Here is a 20541-nt window from a genome sequence, read left to right on the forward strand (position 1 = left end):
CAACAAAGAAGAAAACACTAGGAATCTAAAGATAAAAATAAGTATATACTATATTAAAAAGTGGCAAACCTAAATCTTCTAAAACGATATGACATATATTTGAAAAATAGGGGGAAGAAAAATTATAATCAAATTACCTTCTCTGTCTTTCTTTTTTAATCTTTTTCTCCTCCTATCTATGGTTGCAACTTCAGACTTCAAAGACATGTAATACTTTCTGATTTCCTGTAGTTTTTCTTGGAGAAAAGAGATTCTCTCCGTACTGTTCATGTTATCTAATTCATCTAAAAGGGAAAAAAAAGTTAATTTGGATTTAAAAATAATTCTATGAGAAAAAATGATGGCAGTTCTATCAAAAGTCCAATTCATAAATCAACAAACGCTTTAGTTTATTAAAACCTAACAGTACACTAAATAAGGCTCTATAAAAATGGAAGGGCTTAATTAAATTCATGAATAAGATTTCTATATATATATCCCAAATATTCCACTAAACACGTATTACTTAATGATGTATTACTGAAATAATCAGAAAAGCACAAGGAAACATCAACGTTCAGCAACTCTGATCTATAATTGTAGTTATTTATCCAAATAGTGTCTTTGTATTGATGTTTTCCTCATTTATTAGTTATTTCCAATTGTCAGTACAAGAAAGGGTGTTTAAGTTTCATCAATTTATATAAATCATACATGTCTCATTCCATAACTGGAGAGCTTTCTCCAATCAATATTTATCAAGTTAGTATTATAAAAAGACACAGATTTGTATTTAAGATAATAAGTAGTGATTATTAACAAGACAACATTTAGAATACCTAAATAAATGAATTTGCTAATCATTATTCCTTATTTTGACATTTCAAAATATATACCACTTTGTAATATACATTCAAGTTTTCTATAAGTTTCTTACTGAGTTGAAAACTCCACTTATATGTCCGAGGAGATGAATTCGGATGTTTTTCTTTCTGTTTATCTTTTTCTCCATCTTTGATGTGAGGGGATATTCTTGCAGGAGATCGTGCAAGCTTCTGTGGCTTAGATACACTAAGATGCTTTACTGGGGTACATTTACTTGAATTGTCTAGGACAGAAAGATCTTCACTATCACTGCTTTGTCCTATAATAAGAAAAAGTTGACTCAGGTTATAAATGATAAAAATCTCAAATATTAAAATGCAACGGACCCAGTAATTACACTTTTCGGTATCCTAAAGAAATAAATGCACAGATGTGCTAACTTTTATAACAATAAAAAGATGGAAATAACCTAAATACCCACCAAAAGGGAAATGGCTAAGAATTATATATCAGTATTATTGAATACTGTGCTAAAGTTGTTAAAAAGAATAAGCTAGAGTTCCTAAGAACAAAAATGGCAAAATATCCAAAATACATTGTGAAATGATAAAGTTAAAAAACAATAAGCACAGTATTGCCCCACTTATGTTTAAAACAAAACATAAAAACAACCCAAAAGGGGACCAACCCAAACTATACACATGAACAAGCATAAAATACACATCCAACTTTTAACATATGTATAATATATAAAATGTGTCAGATATTTGTTTGCAAGTCTACATCCCGCCTCACCAAATGTGTATTTAAAGATGCTTTTGGTTTTCACTTAATAACAAATTAGAATTTTCTCTCAACTTTTTCTGCTTTTTTCCAAAGTCTACACCCTACTTCCATACTATTCACTCTAAACAGCCAACCTTCCCTTCTACTGAAAAGGCAAAGTTGAGGGTTACACACTCACTTTCCCAGCCCCTCCCCTACTGTATCTGTCCTTATCTCCCTTTTTGGGCCTCAAAAAGAGGAGACTGTTAATTCTGGGCAAACTAATCTCTTCAGCTATACTCCTGAAACCATTTATTCCCAGCTCCTCTGAAATATCCCAATGTCATTTTATCTTTCTTCTTTTTCCAGATGCTTCTTTAAGCATCTTTTTCCATGCCTAAAGCTTTCCTACCCTTAGAGAGAGAGGGAGGGAAGGAGAGGAAAGCCTCCCCCTTTAGCTGGCACCTCTTTCCTTCTCTTTAGGGTCAAATTTCATGTAAGAGAAATTCTTTGTCATTCTTATTTCCATACTTTCTAATCATGTCTCCTTCCCATGCTCTTGTTAGGGCCCCAAACACTTACTATTCACCAAATTCAATGAATATATTTTAATCCTACTTGAATATTCTATTGCATTTGAAACGTCTTTCTTATTCAAAGCAACTAGTGTTTACTGATTTTCATTTATCTCTAATCTGCTTCTACTCTGCTATTCCTGGCCCATTTAAAGGGATATGCCACATAATTCCACTTCTGGTCCTTTTTCTTCTCATTTTACAACTCTCCCATAGCAGCTTTATCATCTTGTAATCCTTCAACAACTATCTTCTAAAAACAGACTTTCTTCGAAGCTCCAGAGCCTTATTTTCCTAATACGCGGTATCTCTAAAAGCAACATTCCCTAAATTACTCTTCCAGCAGCCTGCTGCTACTCCTATATGCTATATGTCAGTTAACCAGTTCCTCATATCTAACTAATAATAATTGAGTACTAGTGATTTTATGTCCCAATTCTCTTAATTCATTCCTTCTTTCACTGCCTTAGTTAAGCCAAAGATTCTTTCCAAAAAGAAAAACTGATTATCTCCTTTCTTTTTTCCTTTTTAATCTTTTTAACTTTTTGAGACAATCTTCAAACTTACAAAAAAGAGAAGAACAATTACCAAAGAATGTTTTTCTGCCATTTGAGGATAAGTTGCCCTGCCATATTTGAATATTTTAGTGTTCTCTTCTTACAAATAAGAACATTCTCCCTGTATTAGTTATCTACAAATTAGCCCAAAACTTAGCAGTTTAAAACTACAAATGTTTAGTATCTCACACGGTTTCAGAGGGTTGGAATCTGGGAACAGCTTGGCTGTGTGGTCCAGCTCAGGGAATCTTGTGAGGTTGCAGTCAAGCTTTTAGCCAAGATTCTGGTCTCTGAAGACTTGACTGGAGCTGGAGGATATGCTCCAAGATGGCTCACTCACATGGCTGTTAGTGAGTGTTGGGAGGCCTCAGTTCCTTGCTGGCTGTTGGCAGGATATGCTCAGTTCCTCACCACGTGGGCCTCTCCATACACTGCTTGAGTGACCTCACACCATGGCAGCTAACTTCTCCCAGAGCAAGTGATCCAAGGGAGAGCATGAAGGAATTTGCAGTGCCTTTTATGACCTATTCTCTGAAGACATACTCCATCATGTCCACTTTATTAGTTAGAAGTGAGTCACTAAATTCAGCCCACACTCAAGAGGAAGGGATTAGGCTTTGCCTCTTGAAGGGAAACGTATCAACACATTTGTGGCTATGTTTTAAAAACCACCACACTCCTAAAGAACCATAATACAACCACCAAAATCAGGAAATTAACACAGATATATTACTATCATCTAATCCTCAGATCCCACACAAGTATCTCTACTTGACCCGATAATGTTCTTTACAGCAATAGGATCCAGGTGAGAATTATATACTGCATTTAATTATCACACCTCATAAGTCTCCTTTAATCTGGAACGGTTCCTCTTTCTTTGACTTTCATAACCTTGACAATTTTTAAAATCATAGGCCAGTTATTTTATAGAACATCCTTCAGTTTGAATTTGTTGATGGGTCCTCATGATTACAGTCAGGTTATACATCTTTGACAGGAATATTACAGATGTGCAGCTATGTTCTTCTTATTGCGTCCTGTCAGGTGGTACATTTCACTTTGTCCCATTACTGGTGGTGTTCACTTCATTTGACTAAGGTGATGTCTGCCCAGCTCAGCCACTGTAAAGTTCTCATTTTCCCTTTGTAATTCCTGCTGTCTTTCTAGTCTCATCTCCCATCACTCTTTCTCTATACTCTAGACCTGTCTTGTCCAGCCACTAGCCATATCTGGTTATTGAGGACTTGAAATATGGCTCAAAGGTTTTTCTTTGAAATGCCTTTTATCTTAAATAAATTATATGCCCCTTCCTTGAAATATGTATCTACTGTAATCTAGAATTTCCCTTTCAGACTTGTATGAAGGCATGCTTTGGAGGTAAAATTTTAATTTGTTAAAATCAACCATGTTTATTTCTATTTACTATATTCTACAACTTAATTTTACTCCTTATTGTACAGAAATCTGTCTTTCATGTAATCTATTCTTACTGGTTTACTAATTTTCCTGTTTTAGTAAGAATTTTATTTCCCCATATTTCAAACTTACTGTGTTACTATTTAAAAGTCAGTTTTTCTAGATGAAAGGAGAACATTCCATTCAGAAATGTAAACTAAATCTGCTTTTATTACCAGAGCAAATGTTATTTTTCTTTTGTTCAAGATTCCCAAATGTATTCCTCTAATATTAAACTGCTTTACATAAGAAATACAAATGAAATAAGCATAAAAAATAACCACAGCTATCCCAGCTCTAAATAAAATTGACAAGCACCTTCAGATTAAAAACGAATGGAAAAATTGCTACTTTTCAGAACATAATAAACCAAACTGAGTTTTAAGCTGACACAAATGATCAAGCCAACAAACTAAAGCCAGCATTGAAAAGTACCAACCTGCTCCATTCTTTTCATTTTTGGCTACAGCACTTGTTCGCTTTGGGGTTCGCTTCTGCTTTTTGGCCAATAATCCACTAGTTCCATCACTTGGCCTTTTCTGACCTGAAATAAGTGAAAAGAGAGATTTAGAAAAAAAAAAATCAAGAACAAGAACATTCATTCACCTATCTACTCTACACGAATTTCCACGTGTATGTTAAAAAGAAAAAAAAGGAGGGGAGGGAGGGAGAGAGGAAAGGAAGGAAGGAAGAAAGGAAGGAAGGAGGGAGGGAGGGTACTTAACAGATCATTAGTTCCTAAAACTCTTGGCTCACTAGTTTTTGGTTTTAATATAACGGTTGATTTTCTCCCTAGGAAGTCCTTACCCTTCTCTCTGCTCTCTCTTTCTTGAACAATTATACTACAGGTACCAGAGGCAACGCTGGCTTCAAATCCATTTGCTGATTCCCTCTCACAGAGACCTTCTTGAGATTCTTCAGCAATACTATCGACCTCAATGGTTACGTCACTCTCACTTTTTATACTTCGAGACTCATCTTGGCTGAGAGTAAGTGGTGAAGCCACTGAAAAGTTATGCTGTACTGCAGGAGGTAGGGCAGGTGGAATAGAAGCAAGAGAGTTAGATTCAGAGCTTTCAACTACTACATCCTCAGTACTGGTCTTATCCTTTTCATCCAAATCGTCCAAATCTACTTCATGGCAAACCAAGGTTTCCGGCCCAATCAGAGGCATTGCATCCTCTTCTTCTTTTAGCGGAGTATTTACAGTTTCTTCAGCTGGACTATCAAATTTTTCTTTAGTCAATTCTTGAATGCATTGGTTTGGCTCTGCTATTAATGATGGCATTCCTTCATTTTCTATTTCAAAGTGTTGTTCAAAATTTAAGTTTTTCATTCCGTCAGATGCAACACAATCACTGGTCCTTTCTTGAGAAATACTATTTGTCATTTCCATTCCATTCTCCATTCTTACTTTTTTCTCTGGTGATGACTGTCCCAGTATTTTCCGTTTCAACTTTTTTTCTTTTGCACACTGGTCAATTTCATCTTCTGTAGCAGAAGAAAAGTTTTTATTGTCTAATGAAGAAAATTCTATACTCTGAGCTTCTATATGAGGTTCAGTTCCTGCTTCATCCTGGCTAAATGATGAAATCTTTATAATTTCTAAAGAAAGATCTTTTGTCTTGCTTCGTCTTCCCTTTCCTTTAGGAGATTTTTCTGCCTCTTTCTTAACTTCTTCTACTTGTTCCACTTTATTTCCAAAAATCTGTACTACTTGTTCATTCTCTCCAACTTCTAACTTCAAGGTTTCTAAAGGCTGCATTTGAGTCCTATCATTTTCTTTTAATATATGTGCAGCAATCTTTGGATTCTCTTCATCTAGTTTATCATCACTTAAACTTTCATTTTTTTCTAATTCTTCTTTAATATCAGGAGAAAGTTCTTCATTCATCAAATTCTTTTCTAAAAGGTCTTCTGTTTCACTATCAGAGGAACAGGAGTCTGCAAGAGGAAATACTGTATTACAAAGGTTTCTATCTTAATTACCAATGCAATTTTATAATAAAAATTCTGCCAAAGACAAAACTCTTTATCAAGTACCTCTGAATACCTCCTTGTAGAAATTTCTTATGTAAAATAAATCAGGACTTCCCTGGTGACACAATGGTTAAGAATCCGCCTGCTAATGCAGAGGACACGGGTTCAAGCCCTGGTCCGGAAAGATCCCACATGCCGCAGAGCAACTAAGCCTGTGCACCACAACTACTGAGCCTGTGCTCTAGAGCCCACACGCCACAACTACTGAGCCCGCACGCCGCAACTACTGAAGCCCGTGCACCTAGAGCCTGTGCTCCGCAACAAGAGAAGCCACCACAATGAGAAGCCCACGCAGCAAAATGAAGAGTAGCCCCCGCTTACCACAACTAGAGACAGCCCACGCGCAGCAATGAAGACCCAACGCAGCCAAAGATAAATAAATTAAAAAAAAATGAATCATACATTTGTGCCAAAATGGGGGAGGGGAGACCTCAAATTCCATGTGAAAATACATTGCATAGAAAATATTACTGTCTCAATTCTATAAAAGAGCTATTTTGCAATTCTTACTAGTATCGTATTTAGGCTACAGTAACCCCTAGAAAAAGCAAAGGACTAGTACTGAGATATGAAGTTAATATGTTAAGTGGTTTGATCTGAGATCTAGAAGGTACTGATTAATAAATGAGATGCCCATTGTGTGTCCTTAGAAAGGAATATGATATTCTACTTAATTCTGAAAAGATGTACAGAATGAGAAGCTTAAATTCTCAAAACTTTAAATATTCCTCTGATTAAGAGATAGGAAAGTATAGGCGAGCTACCTTAAATCATTCTCTTTAACTCAGAAAAATTTTTAAATAATAACTAGGGTTCTAAGACGGTATAGAAGTTGTAAAATACAAAAATTCTACCCACATAGTGCTCGTATTCTAAAGAAGTGCAAAAAAGCAAGCTTAGATGTACTTTTTAAGTGAAAAGGTGTGTAGTTTTATTTTGTGGTTTTATCATATACAGAATTTAGAATTTTTTCTCATGGTAAAAAAAGTAGGGACTTCCCTGTTGGCGCAGTGGTTAAGAATCCACCTGCCAATACAGGGGTCACGTGTTTGAGCCCTGCCTGGTCCAGGGAGATCCCACATGCCCTGGAGCTACTAAGCCCTTGCGCCACAACTACTGAGCCTGCGCTCTAGAGCCCATGAGCCGCAACTACTGACCCCATGTGCCACAACTACTGAAGCCCGCGCAGCTAGAGCCAGTGCTCCGCAACAAGAGAAGCCACCACAATGAGAAGTCCACGCACCGCAACAAAGAGTAGCCCCCGCTCACCACAACTAGAGAAAGCCTGCACGCAGCAACGAAGACCCAACGCAGCCAAAAATAAATATAAACAAAATAAATAAATTTTTTTTTAAAGTAGCTTTTTACTTTTATGAAGTAGTTTAGCAAGACCATGTACAGTTCTGTAGACTATATACTGCACATGGGCGTGCATCTAAGAGGGCATCTTCCACTTTGCGGACGTCTTGCATTTGTGTATTATGACAACCTTCCAGCAGATGGCAGTAAAGAGGAGGAAAGATGCCGTTTTCTCCACATGGTGGACTCACGGCAATCCTGTGGTTCAGAAAAGCTTTTTTCTTCAAGGGAGGGAAATTTTTATATGAACGTTTTTCTAAATTTAACATTTCTTAAATTACATGGAAAAATATACAAAAGTAGAAAAGTGGGAAAAACGGTAAAATCAGAATAAAATATGTTCACCTATATTCATCACAAAACATGCCTCTACCACATTAGTTTGTCCTGTCTTTGAACAACAGTCACAACTTTATTGGAAGATCCTAGGTGAACAGCAATAGATTACAGGAGACACTGGTACATGCTTTGTAGGACAGTGCAGCACACAGGAGGACGCATGGCTTGTCAACGCACCCTCTGTTAAAATAGAATATTCCTAGGGGGGATTCCCTGGTGGCGCAGTGGTTAAGAATCTGCCTGCCAACGCAGGGGACACGGGTTCGAGCCCTGGTCCGGGAAGATCCCACATGCCACGGAGCAACTAAGCCCACGTGCCACAACTACTGAAGCCCGCGCACCTAGAACCCGTGCTCCGCAACAAGAGAAGCCACCGCCACCGCAGTGAGAAGCCTGCGCACTGTAACGAAGAGTAGACTGCAACCAAGAGTAGACCCCGCTCGCCACAACTAGAGAAAGCCTGCGCACAGCAACGAAGTCCCAATGCAGCCAAAAATAAATAAACAATTTTTAAAAAGAATATTCCTACGGTATTAACAAGAAAAGTTATTCCTAATTGAGTAAAACATCACTAAATTTTAAATAAACATGATACAGCACAATAAACATTTTCTTCAAATCAAATTTTGTAGTTTAAATCATATAGTAAAAGCCTAGGGACTTTTCTGGTGGTGCAGTGGTTAAGAATCCGCCTGCCGAGGCAGGGGACACAGGTTCGATCCCTGGTCCGGGAAGATCCCACATGCCGTGAAGCAACTAAGCCCGTGCACCACAACTATTGAGCCTGCGCTCTAGAGCCCGCGAGCCACAACTACTGAAGCCCACGTGCCACAACTACTGAAGCCCGTGTGCCACAACTACTGAAGCCTGTGCACCTAGAGATCGTGCTCCACAACAAGAGAAGCCACTGCAATGAGAACCCGCGCACCGCAACAAAGAGTAGCCTCCGCTTGCCGCAACCAGAGAAAGCCCACGCACAGCAACAAACATCCAACACAACCAAAAATAAATAAATAAAATTGATTCCTTAAAAAAAAAACAAAAAAAAACCTAGATGACTTTCTATGAATCTCTCGCAAAACTGAAGTTTTATTATTTTTATTATGGATTTTTAAAAAACCAGTGATTCTCAGAATTCAGCACCTTCCATTCCATTTGACAGAGGTGAGCTGTCTGGCATATTGATGTGAGCACTTCTGGTACCTGATTTTCCGTCGCTGTTTGGAGTCTTAGACAAACCATATGGCATGTTTGATGAAAGAGTAGATTTTAAAGGAGGTCGTCCCCGTTTTGACTTCTGCCTCTCCTCATCCCTCTTTTCATCCTTTTCACTGTCTTCTTTGTTCTGGGTAACAACAACAAAATGTATGAGAAGCACCAGCCTATGAAAAATGAACAGTCTACTTCTCCAAGGAAAACTATAACTCAAAAAGGTCTGTTATGTCAACTCCTAATCTGTAGTTATGGAAAAATTAAAATTAAATCGTTTTCTAAAATATTTTTGTACTTATGTGAATATGATGTTCTACAACTTCAACTTGTAACACTGCAATTATATTGTGAAGGTCAGAGTCAGTACATTAGAGAGCTATACACTACTCAGCTCTCCCCCTTGTTTCTTACTATTCCCTGAGGAAAAGAAAGATACGTCATCATCTCTATAGCAAAGGCTGAAAATTGTGGGCGTGCATGAGTGTACAACTGGCCAACGTATGTCTTAAAATTTAGTATCAGCTTCCAGCATTTAAAAATTAGATTTCACATTTAAAAAAATACAGTTGTCTTGAAAAATCCTAAAATCTGGCAACCCTGGGTCTGCATCCCACAGCAGAGTGGTTAGTTCCATTCTCTCTAGATGAGGAACTTGACCTCTTCTTTGTCACTCTCAGTCCTACTTTACACCCCTTTTCTAGAGAACCTCATAGGCCTCTGTGTTTGAAGTCTGTGCCCTAGGGGTCGCTGGTTTTCACCTTTCCTGAAACAGCGTGGTAATGTGTTTACATTTTTTACTTTTTAAGTTTCTGTGTTGTAGAAGAGAAAATCACAATTACTTTGAAAGACTCAAGATGATTATACAATGAGAAAACGTTTACAGAAAATACAATATGAATAATTCCTGTACCTATCATAAAGGATATGGCACCTATGTACATACTTTAGCTTTTTTCTTCTGTTTTTTCTTTGGTCCACCTTTGTCCAACGGCCAGATTATCCTGTCAGCCTTCACCCATTCATCATACCTTAAAATAAAGAATATATTTAAAATTCACAAGAATACCTTATTTGAAAGGTACTCACCAAATAAAAACAACAGTGAGATAGGCTAAAGAATTTGGTTCTAGCGTTGGCAGAAATGCGAAGGGCACGGACGCTAGTTTGCTGGTAACATGTGTGCCAAGTACTCTACTAGGTGTTTTATGTACCTGTCCCCAACAGGGCAAGGCAAGAGAATTTCTCAGGGAAAACAGGCTTACAGGGATAGCAGGGTAGGCAAACTCTAAATAGATTCAAGATTGTTTGAACTGCCTTCTTTTCCACAACTCCCACACACCTGAGCTTAATGAAATAAGTGATTCTGCACTGGAATTCATTCTATTGATCGAATAATGCAAAACAAGTCAGGTAAATTCAAGTTTGTAATGTGCTCAGTTCCAGATTATTTTATGAAGTCCTTTTCAACACTTTTCCTCTCAGAACTCTCTCTAGCCTCCAGTATTTCTAATACAATTTTATTCTGAATTGTACCACCTCTAAGACTGAAATTTTTTATAGATATTTCCTTTACCTACGTTTATTCTGTTTAGCTCAAGTTGAGAACTCCTCATTTTCCCCTTTCCCAAAATACTGACATCACTGCTAAATTTTAACATAGTCAGTCCAAGTTACTAATCAGGGGCAAATAAGGAATTAAACTTCCTAGAACTAAATAACAACTTTCATATTATATGAATATATAGGTATTTATAGAGCTCAGCCAGAATCTAAAATCTGAACATTTAAGCAAAAAAAACTACAGGCAGTCCTTGCTTTGAACTTCACCATGATGATGGGAACCATACCCTCACTTTGTTACCGAATTACCGTGAAGTCACGCAAAAGGAGGACGCTGTTCCAATATGCGCAAGTTCAGCTGACACAGTACCATGACTACCTATGTATACTATGATTTAAAAATGATCTTCTCCTGCATTAACCCAATATCTAGCATATGGAAGGTCAATGAAAACCCATAACCATGTGAATTCCAGTTAGGTAACCAGTTAGGAAGAACATGAGCATGTAATAAAATGACTGTGAAGAAGAGTCATACAGTAAAACATTAAAAAAAATGAGACAGAAGGAGGACAGAAGGGGGAAATTCTGGAAAGCAGAAAAGACACACTGATGGTAAATAAAAGTAGATGGATGTGAACTAAATAGAATCTGAGGAAAAAAGGCTACAATGGGCTGCAACTGCAAAGCAGGGACTCGAGGTTGGTAAGTGCGGTCTTTCTTCCCAAATTCAGTACATACATACAAAACAACTGGGAGATGGACGAAAAAGTTTGTTTTTAGTGTTGGCAGAAATGTGAAGGGCACAGGGGCTGGTTTGAGAAAAGAGAAAAGAAATTTTAAAGTTTTATACGCTATTCGTTAAAACCATACTCTTTTAAAATGACGTGAGAGGACAGAAACCAAACTCCCCCTCACTAAAGAAAAGTTAATGTTTACTGAGCACTTACTAACTATATTAGGCACTAATTATATTAACTTTGCATGTTAATGTAGATATTAGCACTGCTTCTCACAGAATCCCTGTAAAGTAGGTACTCTGTCTTCCCCAATTCAGATGAGGGAATTGAGGCATAACAGGGCACACACTGAGTATGTAGGGAAATTTTGGAGTACTCTGGCTCAAAGCAACTACAGGGCAAGCAGAGATACTGAACACACAAGACTTTCTAAAGGAGAAAGAGAAAAGTAGTCCCTGCCATTCAGGAACTAGCCTGGTACTATTAGCTGGGCCTTGCTGTTGCTACGGAGCTGTTCAGGCCCTCACAGCTTGGGCGTGTTGTTCTCATGTTGAATGTGAACAATTTCACAGAGAACATCAACATCAGACAGGTCTGTTCCGTGACCATAATGGATCAAGACAAAAACAAGACCACTCCCTAGTTGTGTCTCAACACAGAAAAAAACAGGAACATTTTCCAAGCCACAAAAATGACCAAGCATCCTTTTTTTTCCTGACTGCTGCTGCTTTACCAATTATAGCATTAACCTTGCTCTAGCCTTCTCTCCTTATAGATAAGATTAAGATAACCAATCACAGAATTACCCCCCACTTCTTGACAGCATCCAGTCTAGAGCAAAGCCCCATTTCCTTAAACCCACCCCAAAGTCACCTAACAGAAGCTCTGATCTAAGTCCTATCTAATATTCTTTTTTATTAATTAACCAATTCAGAATTGTTACAGTGCTTGATACAGGTTTGATTTCTGATAAATTTAATAAATAAACAAACAAACAAAACCACTTGCACTGCTGGGCGCCATGGGCCTGGCTCCCTACAGGATGTTTCCACAGAATCCTGGGCTATTGCTTTTCCCCAAGGTGGTAAGCTTTCACAGATCCACCCTCTAACTGAGGTGCCATGTGGTTCTCCAAGCTGTGTGTTCTCCCTCACTGAAAATGAGTAATAAATCCAACTTGTTCAACTACAGATGTGATCCTGGTGACCTTTGGCTGGAAGTACTGACATAGCTAGTAAAACAGTGGGAATGATAGGAGTCTTGGAAAATTCAGATACAAGGTGTGCTTTGTAAATACATATATACTATTTGCTTTAGTTCTTTAAAACATTAAATTGATCTTTCTGAACCAATGAAAGAAATTTCAAAAAAAGAAAATAATTTCTTGCTTACCTGACATTCCATCCATAGTAATGTACCAAGTATAAAACTTCTCCATCATCAATTTCAGTGCCTTTAATACTGGCTTCATAGATTTTCTGCGTTTTCCCTCGTCCATATTTTACTTTCACTTTGGTTCCTGTTAAGCAAGGTTCTGTGTCTTCCTCATCTTCCTCCCCTTCAGAGTCACATTTGCTTTCGGTTTCTTCCCTGCAGTAAGTTATAACATTGATAATGCTACTAATAACTTAATGGAAAACAAAATAATATATGCTAAAAGAATCCAACATGTAGAAGAGTCATAACCTAATTCATGTCAGTGGAGGAGGAGAAGAAGGAGGAGAAGGAGAAGATTTTTACAGACTACTTACTAAGGACTTTACTTACTATGTCAAGGTGCACTGTACCAAAAGGAGACCCATACTTTTTAAAGGCCAATCAATAATCACAGTTAATGATGATGTGGAGTCAAATAAGTCACTTTTGGTAAAGCAAAATAAGGACAACATGCTTTGAAAAAGTCTTTAGGATTCATATTCAAGTGCCACCTTACAGGTGAAAATGACCTAAAGATAGCTTTTAACTTCCTGCAACTAAAATGTCTTTTAAGTCTACTTTACTACTACTTTCTGCTCAATTCAGAATGGTTCTTAACCAAGACTAGTTTTTTGGTGGGCAAAATAATGAACAAGGGCTAACTACCTTAGTAACTCTATCTTTTAAATTATTGATAGTTTCTATTTTAAAGGTTTCCCCACCCTAACAAAGAAACGATACTTGAGTATTAGGCCACTTGTTATAACTGTGGCATAGCACCAGGAGAACAAAGCTTTGCATATCTAATGTTGATTCCTATTTGTTTTTATGCATCTCCCATCAGTTCTTCTTTGTTTTGATAATCAGATATAAAGGAGATTCACATAGGGAGGTCCAACAATATTTTTCATATTTTTATAAATAAAACATTCTTTATTAGCCTGGCAAGGATTCAGAAAAGATTTGCATCAAAGATCACACTAGTGTCACAAGAGTTTTAAAAACCTTATAAGGAGGTACTGTGTTCTGTCATAAACATAGGGCATTATTTTAGGGACCACTGGGGGACCCGACATGAAGAAGCTTTGATAACCCATTAGCAGTGGGAATGTTTTCTTTCCAAGGGCATCTTCCAATTATATCCTGATAAGGTAATTTCAAAACACCATGAGAAACTACTTAAGACAGAAGTCTCTATAAATAAAAAAGTTTCCTATTTCCATAATTCCTGCTACTGAATGAGAATACAGACTATGTTTGTATACTCGGTTTTTATTTAGTAAAAGGAAATACCATTCTTCATATTCAAGTCTGAAATTTTCTGTCTCTAAAATAAATATTCCATTTACATATCAATTAATTATAAAGGCTTTTCAAACCACATAGTGTGTATGTGTATATATGAGTATTACATGTTTGATGCATTACTATAAAATATACACATTTTGATGCTTATTTTTAACACATCTTCAAACTGTAATTAGGCCTTACGTTTTAGGTGGTTTATCTTTGCTTAAATTTATTGTCCGAATATTTCAAATACTATACTCACATCATTATACTCAACTCCAATTATTTCCTCCCACTTTCCCTAATCCTAATCCTATTTCACGACAGAACTTGCTTTATTCACTAACCTAATTCACATGTAATTGTGAAAGCTCCTGCACCTATTTATACTGAATCATAAAATTACCTCTCCCACCCACCAATCCTTACTATTTTTCCAGTAATTTTCTCAACGGTTAATTTTCAGATGGGTGTCAGCCACTAGTCGGAGGCAGCAAGCCACTGTTCCCAATATTGCTTAGTAACTCAAATTTCTAGAAAATTTAGCATCAAATGATAATCAAAAAATAACTATGGAGGAGAGCTTCTATACAAGTAAGTGTATGCTGCTGTTGCTGAATTAAAATTCATTTTTTAGTAGTGTCTAAAAATTAGTAAATCCATTTGACCACAAAGAAATGGCCAACTGAACATAGTTGGACATTACCGTGATCTAGCTAGACTGCCTAGTCATTGGTTATTTTTAAGTCAATTCAGTCCATACGTGTGTAATACATGAGGAAAAACAAAAACAGTTTTCATTCAACAGCAAACAGGATGAACATTAAAAGGCCGAAATTTAATTGTTGTGATGTGGGGCAAGAATGTACTTTCCAAACTAGAATCAGGGGTGCATGCCACTTATTCTAATACAATACCTTGAAAAAGAAAAATGTCTTAGATAAAGCTAACACACAGAAACATCTGCTAGTACTGTGCACCCATGTGTTTGTTAGCTTTCCCAAATTGTACCTTTTTTAAAATGGAATTTTTGCTGTCGCTGTTTCCTCTTGTCCACTTCCTCCATTTTTCTCCAGCTCCCTTCCCTGCTGTCAACTGCAGGACCTTTCTTTTGACTGGGTGGCGCAGCCTTCTTTGAGGCCACTGTTTAGGGCACAAGTGCTATTAAAATGGTGCGACCAGTATATTCTCCAATTCCGAAAGGCGATACACATCATCTTCACAATGTGTCTCACCTTCATTAGACAAGAGGAATGGAAGTCCCAATAAGAAAACATTCCCTCAAACCTGAATCTCTAAGCAGGAACAGAGCGCTGCTGTACCCCAGACAGGTGCTTCTGGAGAACAAATATAAGATAATGTACCTCTCTTGGCTCTTCTCTTCCTCTTCCTCTGAGTCTTTGTCAGAATCCTCCTGCTTTTTAATTTTCTTCTCCTTTTGCTTTGGTGTATTTTTTCTCCCCAGTAGTAACTCATTTTCTTTTTTCTCTGCAGTTTCATAGTCATCATCTTCATCCTTATTTTCTGTATCATTATCTTTTAATTTGTCTTCTGTTTTCTCTTCTTCAATTTCCTTTTTAATAGAATTTGCATCTCGAGCAATTCTCCTTCGTCCCTAATAGGGGGATAAAAGCTTTAAAGTAACTATCACTACAAAGGACAAAAAAACATAGAAAAATGCATCTTTTCCTTAAACCTTCACAGCAATGACTCGTCTTCTCTCTAGCTTGAGACATGACACTGATAACCCATCAACTCCTGAACACTTTTCTCTTCCTCTCAAAAGGAAAAGAATAACCCATGTAAATTACTTAATTATGTCCAAGTGTACTATACTATGATCCCTGGCTACATACTACATAAAAAATAAAAATTTTCTCTGTGTTCACTCTATTATCTCACTTTTAATATTTCCTGACTATAATCAAATTTTTTAAATTATCTAAGTGTCAATGATGTAAGTTAATAATAATAAATCAGTCCCTCAAGTTTTTAGAAGTTCTGTCATCTCTAATTCTACTGTTTACGAAGATGAAATTAACATATCACTGTGTTTCAGTGTGATTACATTTTAGAAGGACTGAACTGTATCAATGGCCAAAAAGTGAGCTCATTTCTTTGAATGAGTATCTGGAGAGCTCACTAGGCCAGCAGTAACTTGTTATACGCCCAGCAGCTTTTATCCAGTCTCTTGCTGCATGCTCAAATGACCATGAAACTGTTGAGCCATTTCATTATCTCCTAAATTCTCCTTCCAGTCAACCTCTATACACTGGCAGAATTCCCTTCTACTTGGAATAAAGTGAGGATAAAAAAAGAGCCAAGAACTTTGGGAGCACTAGAATACTTAACAATATCTCAGTATAACAAATGTTTTACCGAGTTGCCGACTATGTGCTATTTAAACATCAAAGGTCGGGGAAAAAAAGAACTTAAATGTAAGTTCCATGAGGGCAGGGTCTCTGTCTTATTTACTTCTGTAACCTCAGATCTAGACAGTGCCTGGCACATGGCAGGTGCTCTTTAAATATTTGTAGGTAAATGAATGAAAGCATCTGTTATCCATCAAAATTTAGGTTTGTATAACTTATACCTTTATCCCAGAAATCCCATTTTTAGAAGTCTGGCCTCTGTATTCAGATAAATGAGGAGAACATTTTTACAAACCTCTATACTTAGATAAATGGGGAGGACATTTTTACAAGCATATTTATTGCATCACTTTTTTTTTTTTTTTTGCATCACTTTTATAATCATAAAAAATTGGACAAAATCTTGAGGAAGGTAAATTTATGATACCTCCATACTACGCAGTACTCTGCAGATGTTTTACATAAAGATGAGGAGGGTCTTTATGTAATGACAAGGAAGTATGTCCACAATACATACAAGGGATATTATTCAGTCTTAAAAAGGAAGGAAGGGCTTCCCTGGTGGTGCAGTGGTTGAGAGTCCGCCTGCCGATGCAGGGGACACGAGCTCGTGCCCCGGTCCAGAGAATCCCACATGCCGCGGAGCGGCTAGGCCCGTGAGCCATGGCCGCTGAGCCTGTGTGTCCGGAGCCTGTGCTCCGCAATGAGAGAGAGGCCACAACAGTGAGAGGCCCGCGCACCGCAAAAAAAAAAAAAAAAGGAAGGAAATTCTAATGCATACATGGATGAACCTTGAAGACCTTATGCAGAGTGAAATAAACCAGTCACAAAAGGACAAATACTACATAATTTCCACTTATATGAAGTACCTAGAGTAGTCAAATTCATAGAAAGTAGAAGGGTGGTTGCCAGAGACTGGGGAAGAGAGGAATGAGGAGCTACTGTTTAACAGGTACAGTTTCAGTTTTGCAAGATGAAAAAAGTTCTGGGGATGGACGGTGCTGATGGTTGTACAACAATGTGAATGCGGTTAATGCCGCTGAACCGCACATGGCAAAATGGTGAAGATGGTAAATTTGACGTTATGTGTATTTACCACAATTTTTAAAAATTAAAGAAAGAAAAGAAACAAACCACTTTGGATGTTTCATGAAATTCGCTAGAAGATTCCATTTACTAGATGATAAAATGGACAGTTTTAAAAAATGGTTTCTGAGCAAATAAAAGAGAAGATGATTTCACCTTTTCTTTTAAATACCATTTCACTGAAAAATAAGATGCATTACAATAAGCGAACTAATCTTTGACAGCGTGATTAAATTTTCTTTCTACTTCTAAAATTTGATAAATCCTACTGTGTAGACATCATCAGACAAAGATCAAAATAGTGAGGGACAATTCCTGATTTGAGTTATATACTAATGGAGAGGAAGAGTAGAGTTAGAACATAAAACCAGTGTGCACATGACTAGGAAACAAGGCAGAGCATGAAAAACTGCCACAAGAGCTGTACAGTGTGTTGTGAAGTCAAGAGAAAGAAAAGATCCCACCTGGCTGAGGGCACAGGTATTATAAAGAGGAGATTCATGCACTCAACAACTATTTAATAAGTCCTTACTATGTGCCAGGCACTATTCTAGATGCCTGGGATCTCTCAATTAATGGAATAAACACTAATCCCTGCCCTTGTGGAGTGTGATACTAGTCCAGAGTGGGGTAAAAGAAACAATAAATAGTAAACTGAACAAGTAAGTAAATTACAGATAGAAACAGCAACGTTAGAGCGATTGCCAGTGCCAAAGAGAGGAGGCAGGTTACAATTTTAGGTAAGGTGACCAGGATAGGCTTCAGTGAGGTGACACTTTAGCAAAAGACTTGACGGAAGTGAATATCTGAGACTGACCCCAGATGAGAATGACTTGAACAAACATAAACAGAACAAGAGGAGGAATGTTTTTTCAGGCAGAAGAAATAATACGTGGTATATTTAGAGAAAGGGAGCTAGGCTAGCCTGGCTGAAGCACAACCAAATACTGGAAAATAAACTAGGTTCATAGGAGTATTTTTGTGTATATCTGAAAATGCCCATAATAAAAAGGTTAAAATAATGCTAAAAATGAACTAGATAAAACTAGTCTTAACTACTTACCCTTGGAGATTTTAATTCTGTTTCTTCTCTTTCACTTTCACTGTTTGAATCAATATTTTCCTCAGGTTCACTCTTCACTTCTACTAAAGGCATTTCTTGATCTACTTTTGGAGCCTCTTCCATGGATTCTTCTAAGTCTTTTTTTTCCTCTTTTACTTTTGGTTCATGGTGGTGAACAGTTCTGAACTGAATATTTGCAGAACGGCAGTACTCCTCAAAACCATAGAGATACCTAAACAAACAGTATTTCATTTTAAGAAATCTTAGTCTTTACATTTAACTTGAATACTATATTAAACGCACCCATGTTTTTTGAAAAGGAAAACTCAAGCCTTTTTTTTACAAAGTATTTTTTCTGTTACTGATTTATTGGTGTTTTATATAGGAAAACAGACAAAAATATTGATCAGAAAATAAAATTTCTTTCCTGAAAAATCTGAGCTTGTGATAAGTGAACACAGCTGTCATAGTTTTGATGTGAAGGCTGTTCACCACAAAAGGTACAACTCTATAACATGTATCGTAATTTCAGACTATAAACACTGCCTGTACCTGTGATTTTGAAAAGAAAATCAGAACATGAAAAATGGAGTAAAGCAGACTTGGTACACTGAAATAACTTTCAATCACAGTATTTATTAACCGAAACCTTTTTATATACTTTCTCTGACTTTAATGTTCTTCGACTGATGTGTTCTTATTTAACTGTTAACAAATTAAGTGGAAAATACTCCTTGTAAATATGTATTCTTTGATGAATAAACTATACTACTTACTTTCTATAAGCAGTTTTTACATTGTAGGAAGCAGCTGAATTCAAAATAGGAATGCCAAGGTCCATATAAATTTGCTTCCATACAGCACCACTATCAATCTGGAAAATTAAGTTTTTATTTGTTAATGTTTGCAAAGGGAAATAATCTTTACACTAATACTGTATGTTCATTAAGAAAATGTGCTTATTACCTAAAGTACATATTATAGTGCAACATCAGACAATTTAACTTTGCATTACAGTCTTACTTACCTTGTCACATCCACCTTGATGATAAACCAGTCTGAAGAGTTTGAAGAGATTGAGATCTTTATAGCCCAAAACAGGTGGTTTGTTGATTGGAGTACCTTTTAAATATCAGAGAGCAGAAATACCATGTTAATTCCAACGGAAAATACTAAGTTGAAAACAAAGCTTATCAATTTCTAATTTCCCAAATATCACTAATCAGAGGCATATATTTAAAGGACCTCAAATTATATAAGACAACACAAAATATTCTCTATATTCTTTACACAGTATTGTGGTGGTCTTTAGTTTTACTGCCACAACTAATAAAATAACCTCTCTAACTGCCACTGAATTGGATAAAACTAAATCAAACCTTGGGCCTGCAAGGTGTAGCCAATGATGTTGCTGGTTCAAGAAGCCTGGGCAAGAAAACATACAATGGAAAGGGCACATTTTAGGCCATGGTTCCATTTTGAATGCTTCAACACAAACGTTAAGATGGGTGGCAGTCATCTGAAGGATCATTGCTGAAGGCCACTAGAACTGATTTATCTGAGGATTTCCAGGACTTACATAATGCCAGTAAGTATGATGATTTATAAAGCTTCTATTTCTTCTAACTTTATTAGAAATCCTACTCCATTTAGATAGGGGCTATTATGTTTAATTTGCTGAGACCAAGGATCAGACTAGTTCACTTGCCACAAAAACGCCATTAGTAAATAATGGGTATGTAAATTCACATTGTGATTGTTCACTTTCTATTACTCAAATATTATTATAATATTTTCTGGTTTCATAAGTCTCAAGAAGATAAAATTTAACTATACCAAAACTACTTTTCCTCTACATTTGTACTCAAACTAGACATTAGTAGTTGTCTTTATTCCCAATACTAT

At 36.8% G+C, this 20541-nt stretch overlaps 1 protein-coding gene across 1 annotated transcript in view; it reads right to left on the minus strand.

Annotated features, from left to right (window-relative positions):
* ARID4A (AT-rich interaction domain 4A) overlaps positions 1-20541 on the minus strand; it is a 58734-nt gene that overhangs the window by 5704 nt on the left and 32489 nt on the right. The window contains exons 13-23 of the mRNA XM_065872733.1: positions 19664-19758; positions 19413-19510; positions 18637-18868; positions 15480-15730; positions 12802-12999; positions 10053-10137; positions 9101-9242; positions 4967-6103; positions 4599-4703; positions 917-1123; positions 138-284 (exon numbers count right to left, since the gene is read on the minus strand). Coding sequence (XP_065728805.1) covers positions 138-284; positions 917-1123; positions 4599-4703; positions 4967-6103; positions 9101-9242; positions 10053-10137; positions 12802-12999; positions 15480-15730; positions 18637-18868; positions 19413-19510; positions 19664-19758 — 2697 coding nt within the window. The remainder of the gene's footprint in view (positions 1-137; positions 285-916; positions 1124-4598; positions 4704-4966; positions 6104-9100; positions 9243-10052; positions 10138-12801; positions 13000-15479; positions 15731-18636; positions 18869-19412; positions 19511-19663; positions 19759-20541) is intronic.

The sequence above is a fragment of the Phocoena phocoena genome, chromosome 2 (assembly GCF_963924675.1).
Source record: "Phocoena phocoena chromosome 2, mPhoPho1.1, whole genome shotgun sequence".
In the NCBI taxonomy this organism is placed as follows: domain Eukaryota; kingdom Metazoa; phylum Chordata; class Mammalia; order Artiodactyla; family Phocoenidae; genus Phocoena; species Phocoena phocoena.